This window comes from Cotesia typhae, unplaced genomic scaffold (assembly GCF_013202065.1).
Source record: "Cotesia typhae breed Kobodo isofemale line unplaced genomic scaffold, CoteBio_Ctyphae contig_56, whole genome shotgun sequence".
Classification (NCBI taxonomy): Eukaryota; Metazoa; Arthropoda; class Insecta; order Hymenoptera; family Braconidae; genus Cotesia; species Cotesia typhae.
Genome location: NW_027423760.1, coordinates 1,436,671 through 1,463,005, shown reverse-complemented (window position 1 = coordinate 1,463,005; position 26,335 = coordinate 1,436,671). Strand labels below are relative to the sequence as shown.

Genomic DNA, 26,335 nt, shown 5'->3' with positions numbered 1-26,335 from the left:
TTTTGAATTAAACTTTTTTTTATATAACATTTATGGTAGCATTGTCGATCTAATTTTGTATTATTTACTATTTTATATTGTTGAGTACTTTAAAATAAATTTATTAGACTCATCCAAAATCATAACAAAATAAGTGAAAAAATATGCGTTGAAGCATTTTTTATTTTCAAACCTTCGTTGTTATTAATAATAAAAACACTCAAAAACTTAATACTATATTATTCTCTTCTTATATATTATGGTTATTGACTGTAATAAATTCATGACGATATGTATTAAAAAAGTGTTATTACTTGTAAATTTGAAATCATAAAGCAAGTTTATCTTAATTGAGCTTGGAAAACATTATAACACAATTTGTGTTTGTTTGACATTTTTTAAGCCAAGGTTATTTTATACCTTGGTAGCTCCAAAACGGAACTGATCTTGATCTAGTTCTATTGTATCTAAGATGAGTTCAGTGGCTTTTTTCGGATCCATTCCGTTTTTAACAGCTTTTGCACACAGAATTTTGTATCTATTTGAAAAGTAACACACACAAAAATAATAAATACATAAAATGATATATGTGTATTAGCTGCATTGAATTATATACTATTAGTTGGAGATAGTGTATTTAGTCACTATAAAAAAATATCATTATATCAATATGAAAATTCAGTAAATATGGGATGAAATGATAAAATGTTAAATTTATTGAAAAAAATTTTTTTCCAATATGAAATTACGTTTTCAATTATTAATATGAAGGTATTTGTATAATAGCAATGTAAAAAGAAAATTCGGATCTGATTTCTTTTCTTTCACATTTAACTCATCAATACAATGACATTGTGATATTTTATAGAATTTTAAAGAAAATTGAGAAGTATATTTTTTTTAAATAACGTATACTACCATTGAAGAATTGTATTTATTTCGTGTATTATTAAATAAAAATGAAACTAATTTTAATGACGAATTAAAAAATGAGGAATTCTCAATAGTTAACAATGTAGTTATCAACAAACAAGTTCTATTTAGCATCTAAAATTAATCTATTTAATATAAGTTTAGATTTTTTTAATAATATAAATTAGATTTGTATAAACTACTACTTTTTAGTGATATAAAAATATGAAATTATCAGTAATTATTTTTTTTTCAACTTAAGTATAGAGAAGACATAAAAATAGGAAAGATATAAGAATGATTTATAAGTTAATTTTATAAAAAAAAGTCGATTGGACTTTAACTCTCAGGTTTTAAAGTCAAGCTAATTATAAAGCAATATTTGACTAATTGAAATTAAAGCGTAAAACTGTCAGAGTCGTATGTACGACATGCCTTCGTATGTCCAAGACGATATTGATCGGCATCAAGTCCAGAAGCATCCAAGATCGCTGCAGCAGCCTTCTTTGGATCTCCAGCTACTTGGTCAACGGCTTGAGGGGCTAATATCTTGTACCTATAGCAAGATGTGACATGCAAGTTGATAGGGAGTTTATTAGTTATCTTGATCACCACGGTTTCACAAGATGCTCAATTTAAGCATAAAATATTTTCTACAATTTTTGTTAAAGTATAATGATAGACAATAATTAATTTTGTCTATACAAAGATGGAGGGATTCATCTTGGTGATATATAGTTTTAATAAAATATTAAATGAATGTTCATATGTTTTTGATGATCTGTCACGAGAAATTAATGTAAATATTCAGTAAATACTAAATGGGGGCGTGCTAAACAGATACAAGTAAAAAAATGTCTATAGGTATATTATAGCATTCGGAATATAAACTTGGGAATATATTTTCATTTCAAAGTCTTAATCAATCAAGGGAAACAATCATAGTAACGAATAAGCATTTAAGGGGCAATCGATTTTCATGACTAGCCTTTGTATGTCCGATTCTGTAGAGATCCGGATCAAGACCGCATGCATCAAAACATTTTTGTGCTGCTTTTTTTGGATCGGTTTCTTCAGTCATTGCCTGTGGTGCTAAGATCATGTAACTATGTGGAGAAAAACTTCCTGTTAGATTTTAACCTTTCTTAACATAAATTAAGAACTCTAAAAATTTTAGTCAATGTTTTTATCAACTTATTTAGCAAACATTTATGATCATCTTACCCGTATTTAAAAGTGAAGATTTTTTTTTAAGAACTTGTAACTGTTGCCATTAATTTATCTAACTTAATTTATGAATGAAAAAGTTCTATCAGAATGTTATAGTGAAAATATTATGACTGTGTAATTAGTTTAAAATATAATTAATTATTTAAGAAAAATATAAACAAAAATAAATTTTCATAAGAGAAGTTAAGTTACATACCGCAGTTTGAAATCCGGATACATCATTCGATTTGGAAATCCTTTACGACAAATACGGATTCCTTCAAGTACACCGTTACAAGTCAACTGATGCATGACAAGATGCGAATCGATTACTCCTGCTTGTTTCATTTCATTCGGAATAATACACCGAACAAAGTGAGGTTGAGTTGCTCTTAGAGTTGTCATCAAATTATTCAACTGTTCTTTGTAAGATGATGAGACAGTAGAAAATCCACCTCCTTTTTTACCACGACCACCCTTAGCATCTTTTCCTCCATCACCAGACTGACCTGGGTGATCAGCAAAGATTTCTATCAATAGTTTATTGCTAGATTTTTTGAACTGATCAACCACAGTATCGTTCAAAGGATCCTTGTTCTTCTCTAACCACCCAGTGATATTGTACGGAACCTGAAAATTGATGATATTCGTTAATTACACTAAAAAAAAAATTCCTTGCTACATACTTTATTTTATTGTTTCAGTTATTCTATTGTACATTTTTAGACTTGTTATTATTATTTACCTAATTCAAGATATTTAGATTTTTCTTTACTGATGTACAATAAGAAGAATTTTTGAGTTCTAAGAGATTCAGAATTTTTTTTAATTTAAAAATAAATTACTAACGTGCACGCTATCATAATTTCAAGTTGATTCACTGTATCATTTTTGAGAAAATGATTTTTAAACTTTTTTTTTTTAATTCAGACCTTCAAAAAATTTTTAAATTATATAAATAGCAACAAGTTTTCACCTTTTTTTTCTTTTATCAAAAAAAAAAAAATTAGTTCTTTAATTTAAATACACAGTTAGTAATGATCAAAAAATTTCTGATTCTTTTATCAAAAAAATATTGGTTTCATAAAAATTATTTTTTTTTTTTTTTCAATATAACGATCAATAGAGAATACTCATACATTTCCAGCGTAATGGCCAATAGCAAAATGAGCTGCTTGTTGTCCCGGCTTGGGTGGCTTTGGTTTTAGGAAGTTTCCACTTTTCCCCAAGTGATTGTTGTTGAGTTTTTCTTCAAATGTTTTATCCGTGGCTTTTGGGAACATAGATTCTTCTTCAAGAATTGATAAAATTCCCATAGGCTAAATAATTCAAACAAAGTACAGTTTTTGATTTAATCGAATGTCTTGTCATATTGCTTACTGAAGCGATCTTGTATTTAGAATAATATTTCTGGTATTTCAAACGAGTTGAGAGACATTACTTGATCATCTATTATGTCATGGGAATTGGATATGTAATCATGATTAGAAATCATGTTTACACATGCTCGTTATTAAAGTAATTATACAAATTAAGAAATAAAAATTACTAAAATCTTTCGTTCATTTTCAAAATACTTTATCGAGTCGTAATTTTATAGTAAAAGCGATCAAAGAAAAAAAAATTTTAAATTCCATCAACTCTAAATGCTAATCCTGAAACTTGAGGTTATTTTTAGGTTCTTTGAGTTCGTAAGTATTATTTTCAATGTGCTTGCAAATTTAAGAAAGATAACTTCAACGTCACTTTTTTTTCCACTGATAACTAAATGTAAATTTAAAAGATCGGCCTGGAAAGATAAAAACGTGCCCTGATTCAGAAAGATGATTTGAAATGATTACCTCCATGTTAATTGTATATCTATATAGTATTCAAATCCGATGCTTTCAAATCATTTCAAATCAGATTTCTTAATCAGGGTGAGCTTAAAAATTTAATTGTTCATAAAAGATATTTTTAAACAAGATTTTAGTTTTGAGAAGATATTTTTGAAATAAAATTTCATTTCTTCATGCATGCACAAGAAAGTCATAAAGTGCAGAATTTCATTTTATACCTCGTGTAAATTACTTACTTTCTTAATCTTATTTTGTGTATATAACATATGTTGTATAATATATCTATTTTGAATATTTCTACAATTGTATATCTCAGAAAAAAAGTATTCCGAAAGTGAACTAAAAATTTCAGAAATAGTTTTTTTTTTTTCCCGTCGATTTAAATCAGTAATATTTGATATAAGAATTCATTTTCAGAATCAACGTTTTTTTGCTGCATAGTACTTTCTTGACGAAAATTAACACTAAAATTGTATAAATTATATCTAAGGATTCATAGAATATACTTATCAAGTAGTTTTCAATTATTTATAACTGAAATATTATCTTGCAAACGTGTAATAAAAATATAATGTAATACAATAAAAGCTCAAGCGCATTCAATTTTTAATTTAATAGTATATTACCTTTTCGATGATACTGATAGTATTTTGTGAGTTCGTACCAGATTCAAGAAAAACTGTAAAGTATTTTTTTATTCTAAATTTTCATGCTTAAGAATCAAAATCAAAGTACCATAATATTTTTGTCTGCAGTTTTCCATCTAAGTTGCTGTATATATAAGCAAGAAGAAAATTGCGCTGTAGATATACATACTCATTCACTTACTTCCTGGCTCATATATCGTTATCATAACTTTTGTGATAGAGATCATCATTTCAATTAGTAGCTTTGAAATAAAATTATCGTTGATTTTTAAAAAATAGATCTGACTGTACAAAATATTAATACAGTTAACGCTCCCTGTACTCGACCTCCCTGTATTTGACCACATTCTCTCCCTGTATTTGATGATTTTACACAGCTCTTATGGATAAGGACGAGTCAAGTACAGGGAATGGTCCTGTACGGGCGAGTAAAATACAGGGAGCGTTGACTGCCATCTAGATAATAGAGTTAATAAATGAATGAAATTAACAAATATCTCCCGAATCTAATAAATTATTAAACATAGGCATGTAGTCTATAGAACAAAAGCTGTCATGCTGATTATTGTTGATTTTTTTTTGTCTTGAGTATGGCTGGAATAATTGTTATAGCTGCAAAATTTATCTTGATGCCCTTTAAATACCTTCTCAATTAAGTCAATTGTTTGTTGAAGGTCCATGCCGAAGTCAATAAAAGTCCATTCGATACCCTCTCGCTGATATTCTTCTTGTTCAAGAATGAACATGTGGTGATTGAAAAATTGTTGCAATTTCTCGTTGGTGAAATTGATACAAAGTTGTTCAAAGCTGTTGAACTATGAGTGCAGGATTATGAAAAAAATACAAGATAGTTGTCAATCAACTGTTCATCTTGACGTGTTACACAATTAAAGTATAAAAATTAATAACATCAACGAAAATGAAGGCAATAGAGGAAATATTGTCTGTAATATTTTTTTTTAAATCATATTAAATACAACATAACATAAATTATAAGTTATCTTCATGGGTAAGTTACCTTAATTCATGTTATGCTTAAAATGAAATTAGATATTCCAGCATAATTTCCGAATCAAAATATTATTATTTATTCAAAGATTTATCCCATTTGATAGAAATAGACTATTGCGAAAGGGAAAGAAGAGAAGTAATAATGATTATCATATGAAACGACAATAATATAATTTTGAATGGTTTTTCTGATTGGTTGTTTAAAGGTTACTCCTTTCAGATTTAATTATTTGAAAATAATGCATTGAACAGCATTATAACATAACATCAAAGTAACTAATACGCATGAACTTTATATAATTGGGTGATGACGTAAACACATAAACAAAACACTGGACCATCACTTAAGCGAGTATAAATTGCTCAATTATGGCTTTTGATGCTGCTGCTGTTGTGGTTGTAGTAGCTCACACATGGTCAATGAGCTGACTCATCACGTGTATTATTAGCCAGTTTATGATTTTTAAAATATTCAGTACCTTTTCAATTAGCTCGATACAGGCAAGAAGGTCCATACCGAAATCAATAAATGCCCATTCAATACCTTCTCGAGTATATTCTTCTTGTTCAAGAACAAACATATGGTGGTTGAAGAATTGTTGTAGCTTCTCATTAGTGAAGTTGATACAGAGCTGCTCGAAGCTATTAAACTGTTCGAGCAAATGCCATAAAGTTTAACGTATGGCAATATATTGTCAAAGGAGTCAATTTCCTATTGATACAATCTAAAGTATATTTTTGAATCTAATTCGGAATTTCATTATCATGCTTACTATAAGTAAGATAATCATATTTAAAATAATCGGAATTTACAGAAGTAATACTAATTAATTAAATGCATTAGTTCTTAAATTTATGCACTGAGAAAAAAGTATTTTGCTACTAAGAATATTTTTTTTGATAATCACAAAACCTAGGTATACTGATTAACAGTATACCAGTATAACAGACTATTACATGTTTATAACCTCACTTTACTGGCACAAATCATTTTACTTATAAAACTAACAAAACAAATTAAAATTAAAACTAAAAGTGTTACAACAAATTTTTTTCCAGTCGACATCATCACTATTAGTTGAATTCTATTTTCACCAGTGCGTAAATCAAATAAACTGACTAACAGTGTTAAAACGTTGACGGCAGCGACAACGCATATATTACAGTATTACTACGCAGAGTATAGGTCTTGAACTGACTTATATTTTGATAATCACAATACGTGGTGTTTTGGTTACTAAAATACCTGATATTCTAATTATCAAAATACTTTTTTCTTAGTGTGTTCTTTATTTCATCTCATAATTTTTTTAACTACTTTCAGAAATGGTTTTAAATTCTTGGTTTTAATAAGATACAAATTTACTATTATAATTCACATTGAAACGACGTTTGTAATTCAAATACTTTTATCACGCAATTTATGAAATTGAAATTCCACAGAAAATAAGCGCGGCAAAATATTTATAAAAATGCTCTTTAAGAATCGTGTTGAATGATTAATAATAATGAAAACTAAAAGTTGCAACAATATGTCAATAATTTTTTGAACTTTACTATATTGAAAAAAAAAGTATAAGGTCTGCTGACTAATTTTAATTGAGTTCTGTGGTGTTATAAATTAGCTTCCTAAAAATTCATTCAATGCAAATTGAAGACAAATTTTTACATAACCCAAATTTGAAGATCTCGTACTTACTTTACAGTTATGTGATAAGCCGAAGTCGAAAAATAACATCAAAGATCAATTTAATTTTATTGACTGGATCACTTTAAATCAGAATGCTCATAATTAAAGTGATCAAATATAACGTCTTAAGTCAATATGGTATCAGATATTGATTCATTAAGTCAAAATTTAAGAAATAATGAATAAAAGATTAGTAAGAGTGCACTGAGAAAACAAAATAAAAAATTTGGATAGTACTTTTCTTCCAAATAGTTAACACGCATGATCAATTAAACTTCACTTTTACAAAGATTTTGGATGCTTTCTTACCTAATTCACCGATGAAACCATTTGGAAAAGAAAGAAAAAACAATAATGACTTGAAAATGTGTGTAGAACTTTTCCAAGTTATATGAATAATTATGAGTTTATGAGATATTTAAATATCTCATGAGTAATCAATAATCAATGATTACTTTTTGAGAATCGTTCGATAATAAACATGCTTATTAATGATCGAAAAATATTTGTATTAAAAATTGGAGGAGTTTACACACTTGCAAAGGACATATAGCACTCGATGATAAATACTATACAGTTGGGGTTCTTTTTAAAATGAAGATTTCAGCTACCTTCTCAATAAGTTCAATACAGGCTAACAAATCCATTCCAAAATCGATAAACTGCCAAACGATTCCTTCTTTCTTATATTCTTCTTGTTCAAGTACGAACATGTGATGATTAAAGAATTGTTGAAGTTTTTCATTTGTAAAGTTGATGCAGAGTTGTTCAAATCCATTGTACTATGAATACATTTGCAAATGTACACATATTAAAACCAGTTTGAAATTCATAGATCATTAATCAAAATAAAATGTTTATGAACGGAAAAAATTTATTTGTATGGATTTGTTTTATGTTGATTAAAACAAAATTTCCTTGGTAGTAAAATATATTTTATGAATGGATGTGTATATGGACTCCCCGCCTTTTATTAATCCTGCAATATTTTCTCCTTGAGAAATTTTTTATTTGAGACGTTATCTACCTGAGAAATTTTACTGGATAAATTATGTCATGAGAAATTATTGCTTAAGAAAAAAGTGGTGGACGCCGTGTATATGTAATCACAACACCAAATAAAAAACTGATCGATTTCGATTAAATAAGTGTAGCAGACCTTTCTTATCAAGGATGTGATTTTTTTCTACAAGAATATATGATGAAATTGCCGCCTGTTCGTAGTTAACCTGCATAATGAAAGTAAACATGCACTTATTAACTTAAAACTACTTCTTAGAAAATGTTTCATTATTGATTCTAAGTCAGTGAACGATAGAAATCTATTTGTGTCACGAAGAAAAAGAAGAGATACCTTTAAAAGTTTGAAAAAAACTTTTTGTGAAAAGTTATTTTTTGACACAATATAATAAAATGTTTCAAATGAGAAAACAACAAGACAACTAACTACACGACCTGTTGAATGTAGTTAGGTTAGTGAAAAAGTGTGAGTTAGAGTTCTTCATTTTTATCTAAGACAATTGAATTTTATATTGTAACTTGTAGGAACAAATTGAAGTATTTTACGTATTTAACAACATGGATATCTCTCTTGATCATTGTCGGCTTCACTAAAATGCAGTTTTAGTTGAGTTGAAAGAAAAAGTACAATAAAAAACACAATAATCAAGCAAAAATAATATTCCTGCTAAATATAATAAATAATTAAATTTATTTGAAGGCAGTTAACTTTATGTGAACCGGTGATGTTAGCCGAGTGGTCTAAGGCGCAAGGCCTATAGAGCACTCCGGACTGGCTCACCGGCCAGGCGTGGGTTCGAATCCCAAGCTGGTATTAGAAACCGTCTTGGTTGATATTTGACCCTCGCCGCTTAGATTTAAGATTTTCACAACCCAAATAGACCCCAACGTACCACTCCCAACAGTTAAAGTCGGCGATATGACCACAGCAGTTAAAACCGACTCTAAATAATAACCAATTAAAAAAAAAAACTTTATGTGAATATTTCCTTCTATCTAGAAATTAATTTTTCGTGTGAATTTAATAAGTTCAAATTCAACATTAGGAAGAATAATCTTAAAAAGATAATATTTTATATAAAGCAATCATAATAATTATTAGAAGACATGTTTTAATAAGTGAAATAAAAATTAATTGTAAAAAATTTATAAATTTAAAATAAAATAAAAAAACTAACTGTAATTTTTCAGATATTTCAAATAGCAATGATGTTATTATTTCGTTGTTTTTTGAATTTTTAACGAAAAAGTGGGACGATGAAACTAAAAACTCCAGTTGGAATGGAACAGAGACCGTTAAATGCTTGTGTGCTTGTGGGATTTTTTCCGGGGGATAGCCACTGTAAAATTTCGAAAAAAATATTTTTGTTTTCTTCAATTCAAAGTTTATATATACGGAAAAAAAAATTATATGAAAAATTACAATAGTAATATCATAATCCAGGACTAGACTTTTAGTGTCTTGATTTTTACGATGCTGCCGTCTACAGAATACAATTTGAATTATTGAAAATTACGATGTTATTTAGTAAATTTTTTTTTTTTTTTTGTAAGAGCAAGTGAATAAGGACGCATACTATATGTTTTAATAAAAGAAAGACAGAGTCCAGTAGTTTGCGGCGCCACCACCAAAAGATGACCAACTACTGTATGGAGGGTCTTATTATGTGACTGAACAGAAAGTTTAGATATTCTCTCCGATAGCGTAAGGGGATAAACCTTGGGCTTGTGGCGGAGAGGACTCCGGGTTCGATTTTTCGGTGATATAGAATTATATTTTTTTTCGGTAACCTAAGCTTCTTTTTAATTTGAGTGATAGAAATTTACGATGCTGCATCGTAAAAATTACGATTTTTGAGTTTAGGTCCGGCACTACAATATTCTATACTAAAAATTACGATGTTTTCACCGTAATTTTTCATACAGTTTTCTTTCCGTGTATTCAGAAATATGTATCTAGAGTTTTATATGAAAATTTCGAATATTTTTCTATATAAAGAATTTTTCGAGTTATATTCATTTTTGTAACAGCGTGCCAAATGACTGTTGTACACGTGGCGCTCCGATAAAAACGCGTTTTTCTCAAAACTACTTTTTTCGAACTGGTCTCATCTATAATCTGCATAAATATGAACCGATTTGCAATTTTTTTTATTTTCTGTATTCGTTTATTCAGTAGTTATAGTTGCACGTAGGGGACTTTGAAAATTTTGATTTTAAGATTTTTTAGGGCTGTTTGAATAAAAAAAAACGAAAAAAATTTATATGTTGCTATTTTTTATTGAATCCAAATTTTTAAAATCCCATACGTGAAACGCTAACCATATGCATGCAGATTACAACTCAGTTTGGTTTTTTTTGTTTTATATAATCCGTTTTTAAGTTAGAGATGAGACCGTGGTAAGAAAAATTTTTTCGGTGCTCCACAAAAATCCTTATAACTTTGTAATAACATGACATTTTTCAAGAAAAATTTAGGAGGATGATCTTTAATGTATACTTTATAAAACAAAAAAAAACTCAATCTCTAAATTCTTTTATTATCCCAGTCAAAAAAATTCCGGACAATCACCTATTTTTTTCATCCTCACTGTGGCTATCCCTCTTAATGATCGAGTATAAAAATCCTATGTTATTGTTTTTGTAACTTGATTTAAAGAAAATATTTTGAACCAAGAAATTTTTCTTTAAGAATTTCAATGTTTTATACCAGTTGTTGAAGCAAAAATCTTTTTGAATTAAGTAAAATTTATTTGAACCAAGAAAAAAATTTTGGCTCAAGAACTTTTCTGATAGATTCAAAACAATAAAATTTTCTTGTTCGAAGATTTTTTATCTTGACTCAAGTTAATTTGTGTATCAGTGTATATGATAGTAAAAATTGATTTTCTTATAAATTTGGAACTTACATCAAAAATTTCAAATCCAGCAATATCCAATACACCAATGAAATGTTGACGTTTTTGTTTAGTGTCCAAAGTTTCATTACATTTCTTAACTAGCCACTTGAATAATCGATCAAACATAGCTTTAGACATGGCACCAACTGAGTAAGTAACTTGATCTTTATTACGACCTTGAGTGACAAATTCATTTCCGACTTTGATTCTTGGCTTCAGTAAATTTTTGTACATATCTTGGCAGTCGACACCAAGCAATTTCGCTACACGTTCACCTTCCTGAAATTATTTTATTTATTATGAAACAGATTAAAAAGCAATACATTTTGTACACTTCTTTTTAACAGTTTGTAGAATTTTTTTATAACCAAAATGATTAAAAAAATTTTTTAAAAATAAGAAGAATAATTTTATATCTGTGAGAACGACTATTTTGAATTTGTTATTTGGATTATTCTCATAAGAATATTGAATATTATTTATGAACATTCATTCAAAACTTTTAACAGATTTATAAACAATTTATTTTTATTGATAGCATACCTCTGTACCATCAGCTTCAGCTTGTTCTTCACGTCCTCGCTGTTTAAATTTCATTCCACCCATATGCATGACAGAAGCCGTGATTTTATAGATATCATCTTTTTCTTGTTGAGTAAATCCAAGTACGTCAAACGCTTGCTATATAATTAAATTATGATTTAACGATTGAAAAGTTTAATACAGTTGACTTAAATTAAAAAAAAAAAAAAAAAAAAAATACGCATATAAAAGTAATTCAATTTATCCAAAGCTATTGCAACAGATAGAGACGAATCTCTATGTGTGATTACGTTTTCAAAGCAGCATTTTACATTATAGGCAAAGCTAAGTTTCAGCTATTGTTAAGGCCGCTTCTTCCCTTTAATTAACTTAGAAATGTTTACCTCTATTGAGACTTTTAAATTTATATGATAACCATACCATACCGATCACGAGCCTTCATTGAAATTAATCTATACGACAGCGCATATTGTTTCCTGATAGATGTAATTTGTAAAAATCTTACACAATAGCAATTGTAAATTATACCATATTAAATAGATCATCGTTCGTGATGTTCTTGTACCAGTCGTTGATAATCGTTTGTGACATTCTTACAGCAGGTGATATATTTTAATCTATTATATTTTAGCCTTATACATTAAAGTATAGTATTATTGATAATTAATTAAAAAAGTCATTAAAAATACTGAGATTGCTAACATGATATTTTTTTTTGTTCCTCTAAAGTAGTAGTTTCGATCATATCAGATTTTATAAAAATACTATCTACTGTGTTTACTATAAATATTTTTCTTAATTTCATGAACCTTAAAAAATTTTTTTTGTCAATTTTTCTTTCTTCTTCCAATATCGATAGAACTATTTCTTCCTATGATGTAGTATTTCAAGAACTACTATGATATTTTGAAATTTTAATGTTTCCTTAATTTTTTTGCCCGATTACAAATCATTACTGGATGTTATATGAGAGTCATGATATACTGTCATTACGATGATATCTAAGTATACACCAGTTTTTAGATCGTACCCATGAGATACTTTAAATTAAAGTTTTGCGTTTACTAAACTTAATTCGTACTAAAATTTTAATCTCGTTTATACAAATTCTATAATTATCATATCTATAAATCCATCAAATGTAGAATATTTTTCACTCTTACTTTAATAAAAAAAATTCTTCAGAAGATTAAAATTAACACATTAAATTACGAAAGGCTAACGACTGTATTTTGTTTAATTTTTAAAATATTTATAATAAAAAATAAATGTACTCGTATAATCGTAAATACTAAAAAATTAAAATGAGATAAGTTTTCATAATATCACATGTCTTCTACTTTATTTTTTATCGAGTTTTATCTACGTTATGATGATTATTTTTTTCCAAAAAAACTTGATAAGACCCAATGAAACTCAAAACTTGAGCATCCGGAATGATTAATAAACTTAAAAATGAAAGAAATGCCAATATTCTTTTAATACCAATAAATATGAATTAACTTCAAGGGGACTTACATCCGTGAGTAAACATTCTTCACCATCATCTACGTTGGGAATTGTAATTTTTCCTTGTGCTACGTTGTAATAGTCGTATATGTTATTTGACAAGAAACACATTTCTGGAAATCATGATTAAAAAAATAATTTTAAGACATCTCTTTCTGTGCGTGTGTGTGTGTGTGTGTGTGTGTGTGTGTGTGGCTATTTTTTAGGCTCCGTTATCCGTAAATACTTTCCAGTCACCTGATATACATAAAATAATATACATATAGTAATTGATAGTTCAACTATTAGTAACTAGATGCCGTAAAACTATAAATTGTCATTTAAAAATAGATGTTTCTTATAAAACAAAACTTTAACTTTCATCTGAAAATTAATTTTATCTTTAATCGTTATTATATCATGACTAACAATAATTTCCTTTGAAGAAGCCTCAGCTTGAAATTTATTCTGAGTACTAAAATTAGTAAGTTAAAAAATCGTAAATTTAATTATCCAAGTAGTAGGATAATAATATTATGCTCGGTATGTTGACCAATATTTAGAAAATACCTTGGCTTTGATCATTTTCATAACTAGCGGCATAAAGCTTGTGAGCAGCGAGGAAAATAGGATATCAGTATTTTGCTAAACATTAAATAATATCCTTTTGGGTGATAAATTAAAAACAGTAATTATTTTTGAATCAATTAAACTACAAAATAATATAGCTAATGTGTATAGCATTAGTTATATGACCGAGGAACTTACATCAGTTTCCTCCATGTCTGATGCATCGTTGACTCCCTGAATTCTTGTCTTACCCTGGTTTATGTAGCAGTAATCACCGATCCGGTTGGATAACAGGCACATTTCTGCATTTGTTTCTTTTTGTATGATTATCACGCATTGATATTACCAACATTAATTGATAATTTCTTATGGGAAGAAAACGACACTTAAAAATTAAGGATTATGGCTGCAAATAGACATATCATACTGCTTGGTTAATCTTCACAATAAGCAGATTTAGTAATTAGCAAATAAGTTAGTGGCAAAATTATGGGCATCTATGAATATATGCTAAAAGTTAAAATATTTAAAACTAAAGAAAAAAAACTAAATTTCATGGTAATTTTTAGAAGTCTAGCTTGGAAGAATAAGTAGTTGATAAAAAAGGAAATGAAAATTCTTCATTTTTCAAATTAAAACAACAAATTGAAAATTTTGGTTATCTTAAAAGTATAAGATGTATAACAATTTTTTTTTTCCTTTGATCATTTAGTTTTTTTAGGTAATTTACTTTGGCTGGTCTACGAGTCTAGTATAATGATATTTGGAGTTATCATTGTTTAAAGCAAAACGGTTATTTTGATTTTAGTCATTTAGTACTTGGAACATAACGAAAATAATACAAAAAAGGTTTTTTAGCAGTAAAATTTTTGAATTGAGAAAAAAAATGAAAATTGATTACTAAACCGTATTTGAAAAACTTGTTAAAATTTTTAGCTATATTAAAAAAACTTATGATATTGATCGTAATTCTTTTAAAAACGTCGAAGCATCTCAAAGATGAACTCTGAAGATTGTCGAGCACTTAGATTTTTTTCTGAGTAATGAAACCTGTCGTTGTCATTAAAATCTATTTAGGGGTAAATTTTTTGTTTCTTTTTTTCAAGTTGAAAATATTGTAAATAATAATAACTGATATTTCTTTTTTCATGAGAACGTAAGAAAATAATGGGGCTTAATAATAACGTAAGTAAGGACATCGGCTTTTACTGAAATTTATGCATGTTTATAAACAGCTCGTGTTTTCAAGGATAACTATATATATTTTTTTTAAATTCGTTTCTATAAATATACATTAGGGTTTTCGTTGTTTCCCAAGTTGATTTTTTTTCGCTGTCGCCCCCTAGATTTTTAGTTCTTGACCTAAAAAAAAAATCTGATATAAATAAGCTCTTAATTACGAAATTAAACCGTGCCCAAATCGAGTTACATTTCCCATTTGAATAACATGGGAATTTGGAACTTTTTGGAATAAATTTTTTTCTTTAAAAAAAAATGCCACTACGACTATGATCGATGTATATTCTGATGAGAAATCGAATGTTTTACAAAAAAAGTTCTCTTATAATTTTTCGATAAAATCAATCCTTTAAAAGTTATTTATGGTTTAAGTTGTGTTCATGATTATTAATTTCATAATTTTTCAGTCTTGCTATGAAGTCTCATGTGTTATAGTCATTTATTTCATCTATAAATATTCCAAAAATTTTATTAAAAAGATTAACAGTTACAGTAACGTTAGCAATGCGATGTATCGAAAAGAGCTTGTTTATGTCAGATTTTTTTTTTAGGTCAAGAAATAAAAATCTAGGGAACGGCAGCGAAAAAAAAATCAACTTAGGAAATAACGCACACCCTAATATACATATATTGCAAATTATGTAAGAATTAAGTAGAATTAAGTTGCTAGAGTGATCAATTTCACTCTCGAGAAAAAAAAACGAAAATTTCAAATTATAAATGTATGTATCATTTGGTTAACTTTTTAATAAATTATTTTTTTTTAATATATTAATATCAAAAATCTTTTTTTTTTACTCTGTAAATTTTTTTTTATTTATGCTGAAAGATTTGAAGAATTTAATGCAATTGCCCTTAGAAATTTTATTTTGTTTATCAGTAAGTCGAAATCGTTAGAATCATCCAAAAAACTTTTGCTTTCACTTTGGACATGCACTTACGTCGGTAGCAAGCAGTTCTTCCCCATCGTCGAGGCCGGGAATAGTGGTTTTGCCTTGAGACACGAAATAATAGTCCCGAATATTGTTGGATAACAGCAACATGTCTGAACGGACAATAAAAAACATGCAAATAACAGCACTCTATTGTATATTAGCAATACTATTACGCATTTTAGTTAACGGTAGTTCTATTGAATTTACGTTAATCATAAGGAATAAAAGAACTTTAAATTTAAAAATTTTAATGTTATTTTTTCAATTGAATCAAATATTCTTCTTTGACGTAAAAAATATATGTATTTAACAAAAAAATAATACATCCACAAATATTTTTATATTTATACAAAGTATTTTTTCCCTCCGGGCGTAAAATGTCAACTTTAGCCCTGCTGCGCGAAACAAAGTTACCGCTTTCCGCTTTCGGCAGGGAAAAAAATAGTATACATTCCTCGGGAAGTAAATAAGAAAGCCTCAGATCACATGTTTGTTGACCTCGGCCAACAATTACATGTGATCTGAGACATTTCTTACTTTACTTCTCTAGGGGTGTAGTATACTATTTTATGTTGAGGGGTTCTAATAGGTACTAAAAACGATTTTTTACGGTACTAGTATTCTCAGTAGTATATTAAAAAAACAGCATGCATAAATCATTCCAAAAACTAGGAATGATGTTCTTAATGATTGAGAAATCAGAGTTTATTAAATACAACGGAATCATTAGAAACTATTTTTAACTCAATGCAAAACTAAATATGCATTGTCAAATCAACCAAAAATCATACTTCGTTATATTTCCTGTCGAAAAGGTGATATACAGTCAAAAGTCATCAACCACTTAAACAAATCAAAGGCGAATTTATTTCATAAAATCAGGTCAACTTTTCAGCGTCTATTGTACGTCGGTTCTTACGTCAGTGAGTTGACACTCCTCGCCATCATCAACACCAGGAATGGTCGTTTTGCCCTGAGATACGAAGTAGTAGTCAGTGATGTTATCCGAGAGACAGCACATTTCTATGAAACGAGTTTTTTTTAAGTATAACTTCACGTTTGTCTTATGGTTTTCAATTACTAATTGACTGCTGCCTTAGAATAAATTATTTTTGTCGGTTTAACAGATATCAAATAAACAGTTTCTACGCTTACCAAAGTCGTGGTTATATTTTTTATCTTTTTATATAGTTGGACAACCACCAACACACATTGGAAATCTTGACTAAAATTTTTAATAAAAAAAAAAATGAAAATTCATAAAAGCATTACCTTTCAGTCCCTTAACAGATCCTGACATCATTTGATAGAAAATATGGTAAGATCGCTCTAATGCTTGTTGAGAAATGACTCGAGCTTTTTCAAGTAAGTCTATTAGAAACAAAAAACAAATTTTAATGAATGAACAGCTACTGAATGAGTTACTAATCGAATATTATAGAAAATTGAGGTTCTTTCAGTTTGCCAAACTAGCTTCAAATTATTTTAAGACAATAGATCGTCGTGATATCGATGAGCAAAATTAAAAGTACTTTTTCATTAAGACTTGGCTGTATTTTAATAAAAAGAAATTTACGGCAACATAAAAATGAAATTGAAGCTCAGTCAATAATCTGAACAATTTTTAGATGGATTTAAAGTGAAAAAACAAAAAATCTATCTATATTGATTTATTGAAGAAAAACAAAAATGAAAATAATCATGTTTTCTGCTATTTTTCATTGTTACATGATAATTATAAAAATTATCCACTAAAAGATAATGATATATTAACAACTTTGCACTTAACCAATTATATTTCATGAGAGAATTTATCTTTAGAAAATATAAAAAAAAAATGTATATTTATATTATTTTTCATATTAGTGCATATTTTACTTACATGTTTCTATATCAGCACCAGCTAGTTTTCCAGATGGACCAAAGTGAATTCGGATAAATTTACCCTTGAAAAACAAAGTAAAGCGAAATTTCGTTACGATTTTTCAAAAACCACTTAGATTGTTCAGAGAAAATTTTTCTAACAATTTTATATTTGCTTAAGGTTCACTCTAAACATTTTCTGTTAAATTGTACTATGCCCATACAAAGTCACCGATGCTCGGAAAAAACCGATGATCGGCCAAGACTAGGCTATTTATGCTAGGCCGAGCATCGGTACTCTATCATCGCCCTATGGCTGATACACCATTCGCCACCGATCGATGCTCTTACTAACGACATACGATCATCAGTCTATCCTTGGCCGATGATGTGATGAATTTACTTCTTGCAGAACTTATAAAAAATACATTCAGCAGAACTTGTAAAAAATAAATGCAAAAATTGTATGTAAATTACAAAAATTTTATTTTTATTAACAAATGTATTGACTGAATTACTTTTCAAGTTAAAAACTCATACCCATACACAGTAAAAAATTTTGCGTCATTGCGTCAAAAAATTTTGTGTTAAAAATTTTTATGTTCAATATTTAACACTTTTTTGTGTTGATTTAACATAATAATTGTTAAATTTACACATAAAAATGTTAAATTTACTTATAAAAGTGTTAAATATTTAACACAAAATTTTTTGACGCAATGATGTAAATTTTTTACTGTGTACGGAGTATCGTTCGAGGCTAGGCTATTAATGCTTGGACAAGGATTAACGCCTTATGATCAGCCTATGAATGGCTCACCATCGACCGCTCTACTAAGCTCATAGCAACGACAAACGATCATCAGACGTTGCTTGGCCGACATGACAAATTTTCTGCTATGCATCTCCTCTAAATATCACATCAGCTGTTTCTTAAATTTTATTTACTGGCATTATTTTGTATTTATGGGAGATAAACATTTTCAAACGAATAAGTTAGGTGATAAATTTACCGTTTTTATTAGAGAAAATTTTTCAATTAGTTATTCATTAATTACTCATAAAAATTGAGAAAATAAAGTACCTATAAAGCGAATTATTGGTATGCATTGGAATAAAATACTTGTTGATCATTTAAATAGCTAAACTAAATTCTTTCTGTTAACTACGGCATGCAGCGCAGTTGGTAATGTTCGAGACTTCCACGCAGACGGACCAGGCTCGATTCCCATCGCATTTTAATCTTAAAATTTTTTTCAAGGGACTTCGATAGGCTCGCCGCTCCTGAGGAACCCGAGGACGAAATTAAAAATCTACATAACAATACGACTAAAAAAAATCAATAATTTCACGATACTTCAGCCTGATTTAAAAATTATTTTTCCGTTTGAATATGCTCAGCCGATGCTCGGTTACTATGCTCGGCCTATGCTTAGTCGCCAGTCTTGGGACGATGTTAACATCCGATACCCAGCCAGCCTTGGCTCAATGAAAAATCCGATTCTCGGCCGATCATCAAGGATCGGATGCCTATCATCGTCCAATGATCGACCGATCCTTAGTCTTTGTATGGGTGGTGCATTGCATTCCTGGACTATAACGAGACTGATAACAAATTTCAAGAAAGTGAAAAAAATATAAATGAGGCGAAAAAAATTTACAATGAATCAGCGGCAGTTCCACTCCAAAAATAAATTTTGTTCTATGAATAAATATCATTCATACCATCAAATAAAATTATGATTCAATGGTAGTCAGTAAGTTTTTTATTATATCTTTTTGAAATTGTTTCTTCGTGAGTTCTAATGTTTTAAAATTAGACTATGTACTGATATGTGTGAATGTATATAAAATCTGCAGTAATGAGATCTTAATAACTAGTTTATCTAGAGATAATGGTTAAAAAATTTTCTCGCAACATTAGTTGAGGGATGTAAATAAAGAAATACATACAAAACGAGATGAATTGTCATTACGGACAGTTTTTGCGTTACCAAATGCTTCCAAAACAGGATTAGTTTGTACGACTTGATCTTCTAAAGAACCTTTTTTCTTCTCTGACTCATCAGGTTTTTTAGTCGAGGCACCAACAGTTGCAAAGTAAGCAATTACTTTTTTCGTATTTTCAGTTTTACCTGCTCCAGATTCCCCAGTAATCAACATAGATTGATTTTCACTGTCTGAAATAGTAAAAGTAATGATATTAAAATAAGATTGAGTGAAAAATAGTTGTAGCAGTGATCGGCAGAAAGTATTTCAAAGCTTAAATTTTTAGTTTTTAGAAATTTTAGCCAATAATTTATAAAAGTGGCGTCAAAAAAAAAATATTTTTTTCTTATTTTAGAGTTCGGACTTAGAAAAACAGACTTAATCCATAATTCTAATCTATCACATGAGTTGAACAGCATATTTATTCAGCTCTGATTTGCTTATTTTTTGATCAGGATAAAACATAGAGATAAAAAGGTAATTTATAGATTTGAAAAAAATTGATCTGTAAATTAGAAAGATTCATGAAATAGTTGATATAAATTCAGCGTGACTTTTGGATATATACAGTAAAAAATTTTGCGTCATTTTGTAGAGTGTTAAAATTTATGTGTTGAATATTGCACTCTAGTGAGTAGAATTTAACATTCTCATGTGTTGATTTAATAATATAATACACAAGAATGTTAAATTCTACACACTAGAGTGTAATATTCAACACAAATTTTAACACTCTACACAATGACGAAAAATCTTTTACTGTGTACTCTGAAAAGTTCTGTGTAATAACAAATCGATCTAATGTGAATCGTTTCATAAACATTTTTAACTTATCCATTTATTTTTAAAAAGTATTAATTACTTTGTTTTTCTATTGTTTAAAGTTTATATTAGAGATAAAACGAAAGTTTTTTTTTCTAAAAATCGAAACATAATTTTGTAGGAAATTGATTACAGCTTTTAAAATTGCCTTCGAGTATTCTGTACGCTAATTAGTTGTTGAGATATCAATGATTGAAGGACCCTTTTTCTATGAAGCCCGAGGTTTTAACAAAAAATGGCTGTAACTCGAAAATGAGAGAAAGAAAAATTTTTTTTGTCGCGCTATTTCTTAGGATTGCGTAACAACTAACACTCTAAGAAATTTTTAGCAGAAACATCGAAAATACTAGAATCTCTTAGCTTTAAGATGCTTTCTGCCGATCTCTGCTACAACTATTTTTCACCGAAATACTGCCAAGAGCAGGCTGAAAGTTTCAATTTTCTTAACGTTATTTCTTTTCATTAGCATGTGCATACATAGTTTTTTTTTTTTTTTTTTTTTTTTTTTTTTTTTTTAAATCATTTTAGACTTCTAGATGAAAACATCAATTTTTTTTCTTCATTCACATCCCTGATTAAAAATACTGATTGAAAAGAATTGAGAAGCGGTCACTCCATGCAAATTGTATATCTATATATACAAACAAAAGAATTAAAATAATTGAAAAGAATTCATATTTCATATTTTTTAATTCTTTTCAATTAGTATTTTTAATCAGGGATAAGGTAGTCAGTCGAAATTGTGGAAGAAACGTCCGTTTCTCCAAGACGGGCGTCTTTAGAGTGGTATAACTTTTCTACTAATGAAGATTTCTATTTGAAATTCGTTTTAAATAATCTTGAAAAAATATTAAATAAATGATAAAAAGTTCAAAGTTCTTTCTTTTCATTGTTCAAAAAAATAGTTTCCAAAAAAATACTTATAAAACGGAATGTCACACGGGTGTACCGTCTTAAGAGAAAAATTCTCGAACCAAAAAAATGATTTTAAAGAGTTTTATTGTGTTGAATCAAGACGGAAAAATCTTGAATCAAGTAAAATTCACTCAAATTAAGTAAAATGTCTGAATTCAATAATTTTTCTTCTCAAGAAATGAAGACGATAATTCTTCAAAATGAATTTCTTAGTTTAAGAATTTTTTTCTAAATCACGTTAGTTTTTTTTTTTTTTTTTCAGTGCACAGTAAGACCGTCAGAGTATCCCTTGATTAGGATCCTGTTAAAATATCAGATATTACCATTAATTTTTAGAAGCGTTTCATCACAAACTTCTATTTCCTACTAAATAACATAAGAAATTATTTTTTGAACTTCGGAATTTTGTAACTCGATGACAAAATATTTCACAGGAATGATGAAAGCATATTTCTATAAAGAATTCAATGCTCTATAAATAAAATTTTGAATAAAGATTAGTGTAAGTCGAGCTGTTGCAAAGATATTGAGGCATAAAAATTGATCTGCTACGTACGAAGATACTTACATTCATATAAATTTTAATAAACTTGGATTTTTTTCAAATAAGCCATTTTTAAAAAATTGATGCGACTATCGAGAGAAATATTTTTTTCTGTATTTATGGCAACAGTCATATCTTTAAGACTATTTAATATTCCTTAATAAAAATTTTTGTAAATATTGTTCGATATATAATCAATAAATTACATTAAAAACAATCCTGATGTTCCTTTATTTTCCCGGTCAAAAAAATCGTTGAAATTATGTTTTTTTGACTGTTACAGCGACTACTTCCCTTAATAAGATATCGATCAAAGTAATAGTATTTAGTCATGAACTTACTTGTTAACATATTTACGTAAGCACCGTCAGAAATGGCAAAAATGTGGGGAGGCACTTCACTTCGTCGTTTACCACGATATAATTTTGCACATCGGGTCGTATAAACAGGGTAACGTTTATATGGATTGATTGCCACACAGAAAAGACCAGAATACGTCTGAAATACCACAATAATATAATTAAAGGAAAATGTATTTGCAAGAATTTAAAATCTGTTAAATATTAATGGAAAACAAAAATTCATTCATTTAACGTAGAGGTTGCGTTAGCTTATAATATTAAATGGTAGATTAGGTAGAAAAAAAAAAAAAAAACTGAATTCAGATTATTAAGCGTAATAGCGTTATTTTTAAAAATTGAACAAATCTCATTCCTAGCTAAAAATCTATTACTCTTAAAGCAATAAATATTTTTTTGTTCTAAAAATCACTTAATCAGTAAAATAGTTCATTTATCCTATTTTAAGAAAATATGGCTCAAATTTAGAAATGCGTAATTTTGTCAAATACAATAAAAAGTAATATCAATAGATAATTACTTCATTAAACATTTAAAAATCACAGAAAAATTTATATTCGTGTAAGTAAATCTTAGTATCATTTTTAAAACTCAAAGGTTTCTTTAAAATAAAAAACATCAATCTTAAATTAAATAGTTAAATATTAGATATTAAGATATCTATTAAAAGTATAAATTACTAAGATTAATGGAAACAAACAAGAAAACAGGAACATGACGCTTAAAAGTTGCATAGTTTCACATGAAAATATAATGTTTTTGATATCTTACGTAAATAAGTTTGTGGTAATAACGCTGTTTCAAATTGTGTAAAACAGAAGCATCGTTAAGATATGTTAAATTGGACATATCTTCAGCTTTTTCATACTTGGGTGGGTTGACTTGTTGTAGTTGATCTTTCTTAAAGTCTTTCGTCTGTATGAAAAATATAATAAATATTTATTAATGCGTGTATAAACTCAGATTAATAAGATTTTTGTGAAAGCATTTCAAGGTCGAAAAAAATTTTAGTTTCATCTTGGTTTGACTTAATTTTTTTTGTAGTTGAGAATTTACCGACAACTTTACCGCAGATCTTGATTTCTTTTGATTTTTTGTAACTTTTTCTTTGTCTTAATGTTGACTTTTTTTACATAAACCAACAACTCGATATCGAGTTGCGAAATCTAGTCGCCTGCTGGACTTATTTTTGCCTTTTTTTGACTTAAATTTAACGGGAGACTAATAACGAAAATAATAAAAAACAGAAAACTTTGTTATGGTTTAGTGGCGCTATAATTCTAAAGTGAGGAGAAAAATACTATAATAAAATGTATCTATAGATATATAAATACACAGTCGTATCTTAATTTTTTTACTCATATTAATTGAAAAAGTCCGCTGCATGTGTTGCTTCTGAGATGATACAAAAAAAAATTTATTTCGGTACGATAATGCTTTCTACCAATTTCTCTGTCATATACACGGATCCATAAACAGAGACACACGGATGTCCAGGAAAGATCATTATAAAGTTATTAATTACTGTGTTAAACAAAATAAATGTTATTGAAATGTATTTTATGTGCCTGACAGATTATTTGACGATATGAGAGCACTCATATTATCCTATAAGGGCGATAGGGATAAAAAAAATTAGGAAAACGGTTGACCCTGAAGGCCGTCTCTACAACTTCTCGCTAATGCCATATCTAGGCCCTCACAATTGCCTTTATCGTGTTTTTGAGCTCTCAAAATACAATTTTTATGTGTTATTTTGAGCTTTCCAAGCTTAAAGAGATAACTTTCTTATGCTTTTGAGTTTTTCGAGCTCAAAAGTCTGATGAGAGTTTGATCACACTTTTTTTTTTAATTTTTAAACCGCATGACTTGAATAAATGAACCGATTTTCACGCGGTTGGCAGCATTCAACGCAGTTTTTGAAGCCTCATAAAGAATTTTTAAGTTTTAATTGATCGACTCGGGAATTCTGGAGTAATTCTGAAAAAACTGGTTTTCCAAGATTGAAAGTTGATTAATTTTTAGAGTTGATCCATAGAGCCGTTTCAAAGTTATCCCTAAAGAACCACATTTAGAAAAAATTTTTTTCTCATTTGTTTTTTTTAGATTTCTCAAGATTTATCTGTCCAAATCGGTCTAAATAGTTTTTAGAATCTAAGTTTGGTAAATCCCTTTAAATGGCACCAATTGCGATAAAATCGGTTCAACCGTTCAAAAGTTATAATAGGTTTACACACACACACACACACACACACACACACACACGCGCGCGCGCACGCACACGCACACGCGCACAGTTACACTCTCACGGGGGTAGTCAGGGAAGCTTCCTGTGACCTTAAAACGTCGAGAGTTGATAATCACTCAATTTTTGCAAAACAGGGTAAAACCATTAACTTCCCGATTTTTTAAAATCTTCGATTTTCATAGCGAGAAATTTAAAATAAAAATAAAAAACGGAATTCTACGAAAGGTTCATCTAATCTTCACAAGGGATTAAGAATCAGAAAAATTCACACCATATGCTATTCAAAATTTTTTTTTCTTTTAAAAAAAAAGGGTATATTATCCAATTGTATAGAATTTTCAATCAATTCAACAATCATTTTCTCTTTGTCTATGTGATTGTTATTCTATTTATGTGTACATTATGACTAAGATGTCAGTTAGCATGACAAAAATGGAAATTTTCTTTTTACGCGGAAAAAAAAAATTAACTCCAATAATCAAGTAAATAACTTTAAAGATCTTCATTTTTCATAATTTAAGTAGAAAAATTCTTAAACCGTGAAGTTTTTTTTTTTTGATCAAAGTAATTTTTACATTGATTTAATGATTTTTCGTCTTGATTGAAAACAATGAAATTCTTCAAAATCATTTCATTGGTTCAAGATTGAATGTATCTATGCATGTCCGTGCTTAAGGTATGGCATTAAATAAAAAATTTGTGTTCTATTTTACAAAATAAAAAAAAAATGATTCTTACCTCACCCCCTGGCAATATAACTGATACAATATCGCCTTTCGTAGCTTTAATTTCTCCAAGTAGATATCCTTCTTTTTCATCAGGTACCCAGCAAGCTTTTTTAGCATCATAAGGTTTGGATTGATCAATTCTCTTTTGCTCAAGAGATACAAAAAGGTAGGGAGTAGGATCTGGATCTTCCCCCACTTGTACTGGTGGTTTCGGCATTTTTAGTTAATTTAAATATCGTTCGTCTTCAAATTAGTAAATATTTTTATTTTTTTCACTTTATTCGAGAATACTGGAAGTCTTAGAATGACGATCCCGAGTTCAGAACAAGATTTATATTCAAGGTGACAAAATTTTTGTTCGTGACGTTCTGTTTTACCCTGAAGTAAATAAAATTATTATTAGTGGCACGAAGAAAAATATACTACAATTTACATTTTGTTAATTCAAAATAATTTTTAGTTGTATGTATTTTACTTCAATTTAAAAAATAAAATAATTGTAATAAAAATTTAATTTGTCACGCCAATAAAAAAATTATTTTGATTCAACAGATACAAAATTGATCCAAAAATTGATTTTTTGAACACAATCAATTTATTTTCTTCAAAAGTTTAAATCATTTTAAATCTCATTATCTTTGAGTTAAAGATCAAGATTTTCGATCGGTAACTATGATAACTTGGTTAAAGTATATATTATCTTCGAGCGTTAGAATTTAATCTTACGTCTAAAAACAATTTTATTCAATTAAAAATAATTTCGCTTCCTTTATCTAAAAATTTAAATTATTAATTCATAAGTTTAACTTTTAAATTAATAAAACTGAAAATTTTGAAACAAGAATAAAATTTTGAAGAAAATATTTTTTCTTAATCAAGTGATTTT

At 28.3% G+C, this 26,335-nt stretch overlaps 1 protein-coding gene across 19 annotated transcripts in view; it reads right to left on the bottom strand.

Annotated features, from left to right (window-relative positions):
* Mhc (myosin heavy chain) overlaps positions 1-25,816 on the bottom strand; it is a 46,945-nt gene extending 21,129 nt beyond the window's left edge. The window contains exons 1-13 of one of the 19 annotated variants that reach the window (XM_074250242.1): positions 25,460-25,816; positions 23,245-23,388; positions 22,456-22,612; positions 19,798-20,024; positions 17,864-17,927; positions 17,254-17,352; positions 16,901-17,004; positions 11,750-11,887; positions 11,216-11,485; positions 7,898-8,068; positions 3,240-3,419; positions 2,318-2,730; positions 1,880-1,997 (exon numbers count right to left, since the gene is read on the bottom strand). In XM_074250242.1, the coding sequence (XP_074106343.1) occupies positions 1,880-1,997; positions 2,318-2,730; positions 3,240-3,419; positions 7,898-8,068; positions 11,216-11,485; positions 11,750-11,887; positions 16,901-17,004; positions 17,254-17,352; positions 17,864-17,927; positions 19,798-20,024; positions 22,456-22,612; positions 23,245-23,388; positions 25,460-25,666 (2,292 nt within the window). In that variant the 5' untranslated portion in view covers positions 25,667-25,816. Of the gene's footprint in view, positions 1-399; positions 518-1,326; positions 1,448-1,879; positions 1,998-2,317; positions 2,731-3,239; positions 3,420-5,229; positions 5,401-6,075; positions 6,247-7,897; positions 8,069-11,215; positions 11,486-11,749; positions 11,888-13,267; positions 13,372-15,987; positions 16,092-16,900; positions 17,005-17,253; positions 17,353-17,863; positions 17,928-19,797; positions 20,025-22,455; positions 22,613-23,244; positions 23,389-25,459 lie in introns of all 19 variants that reach the window. The other 18 variants (XM_074250251.1, XM_074250241.1, XM_074250244.1 and 15 more) reach the window with 18 other exon arrangements.
* Positions 25,817-26,335: the final 519 nt, after the last annotated feature.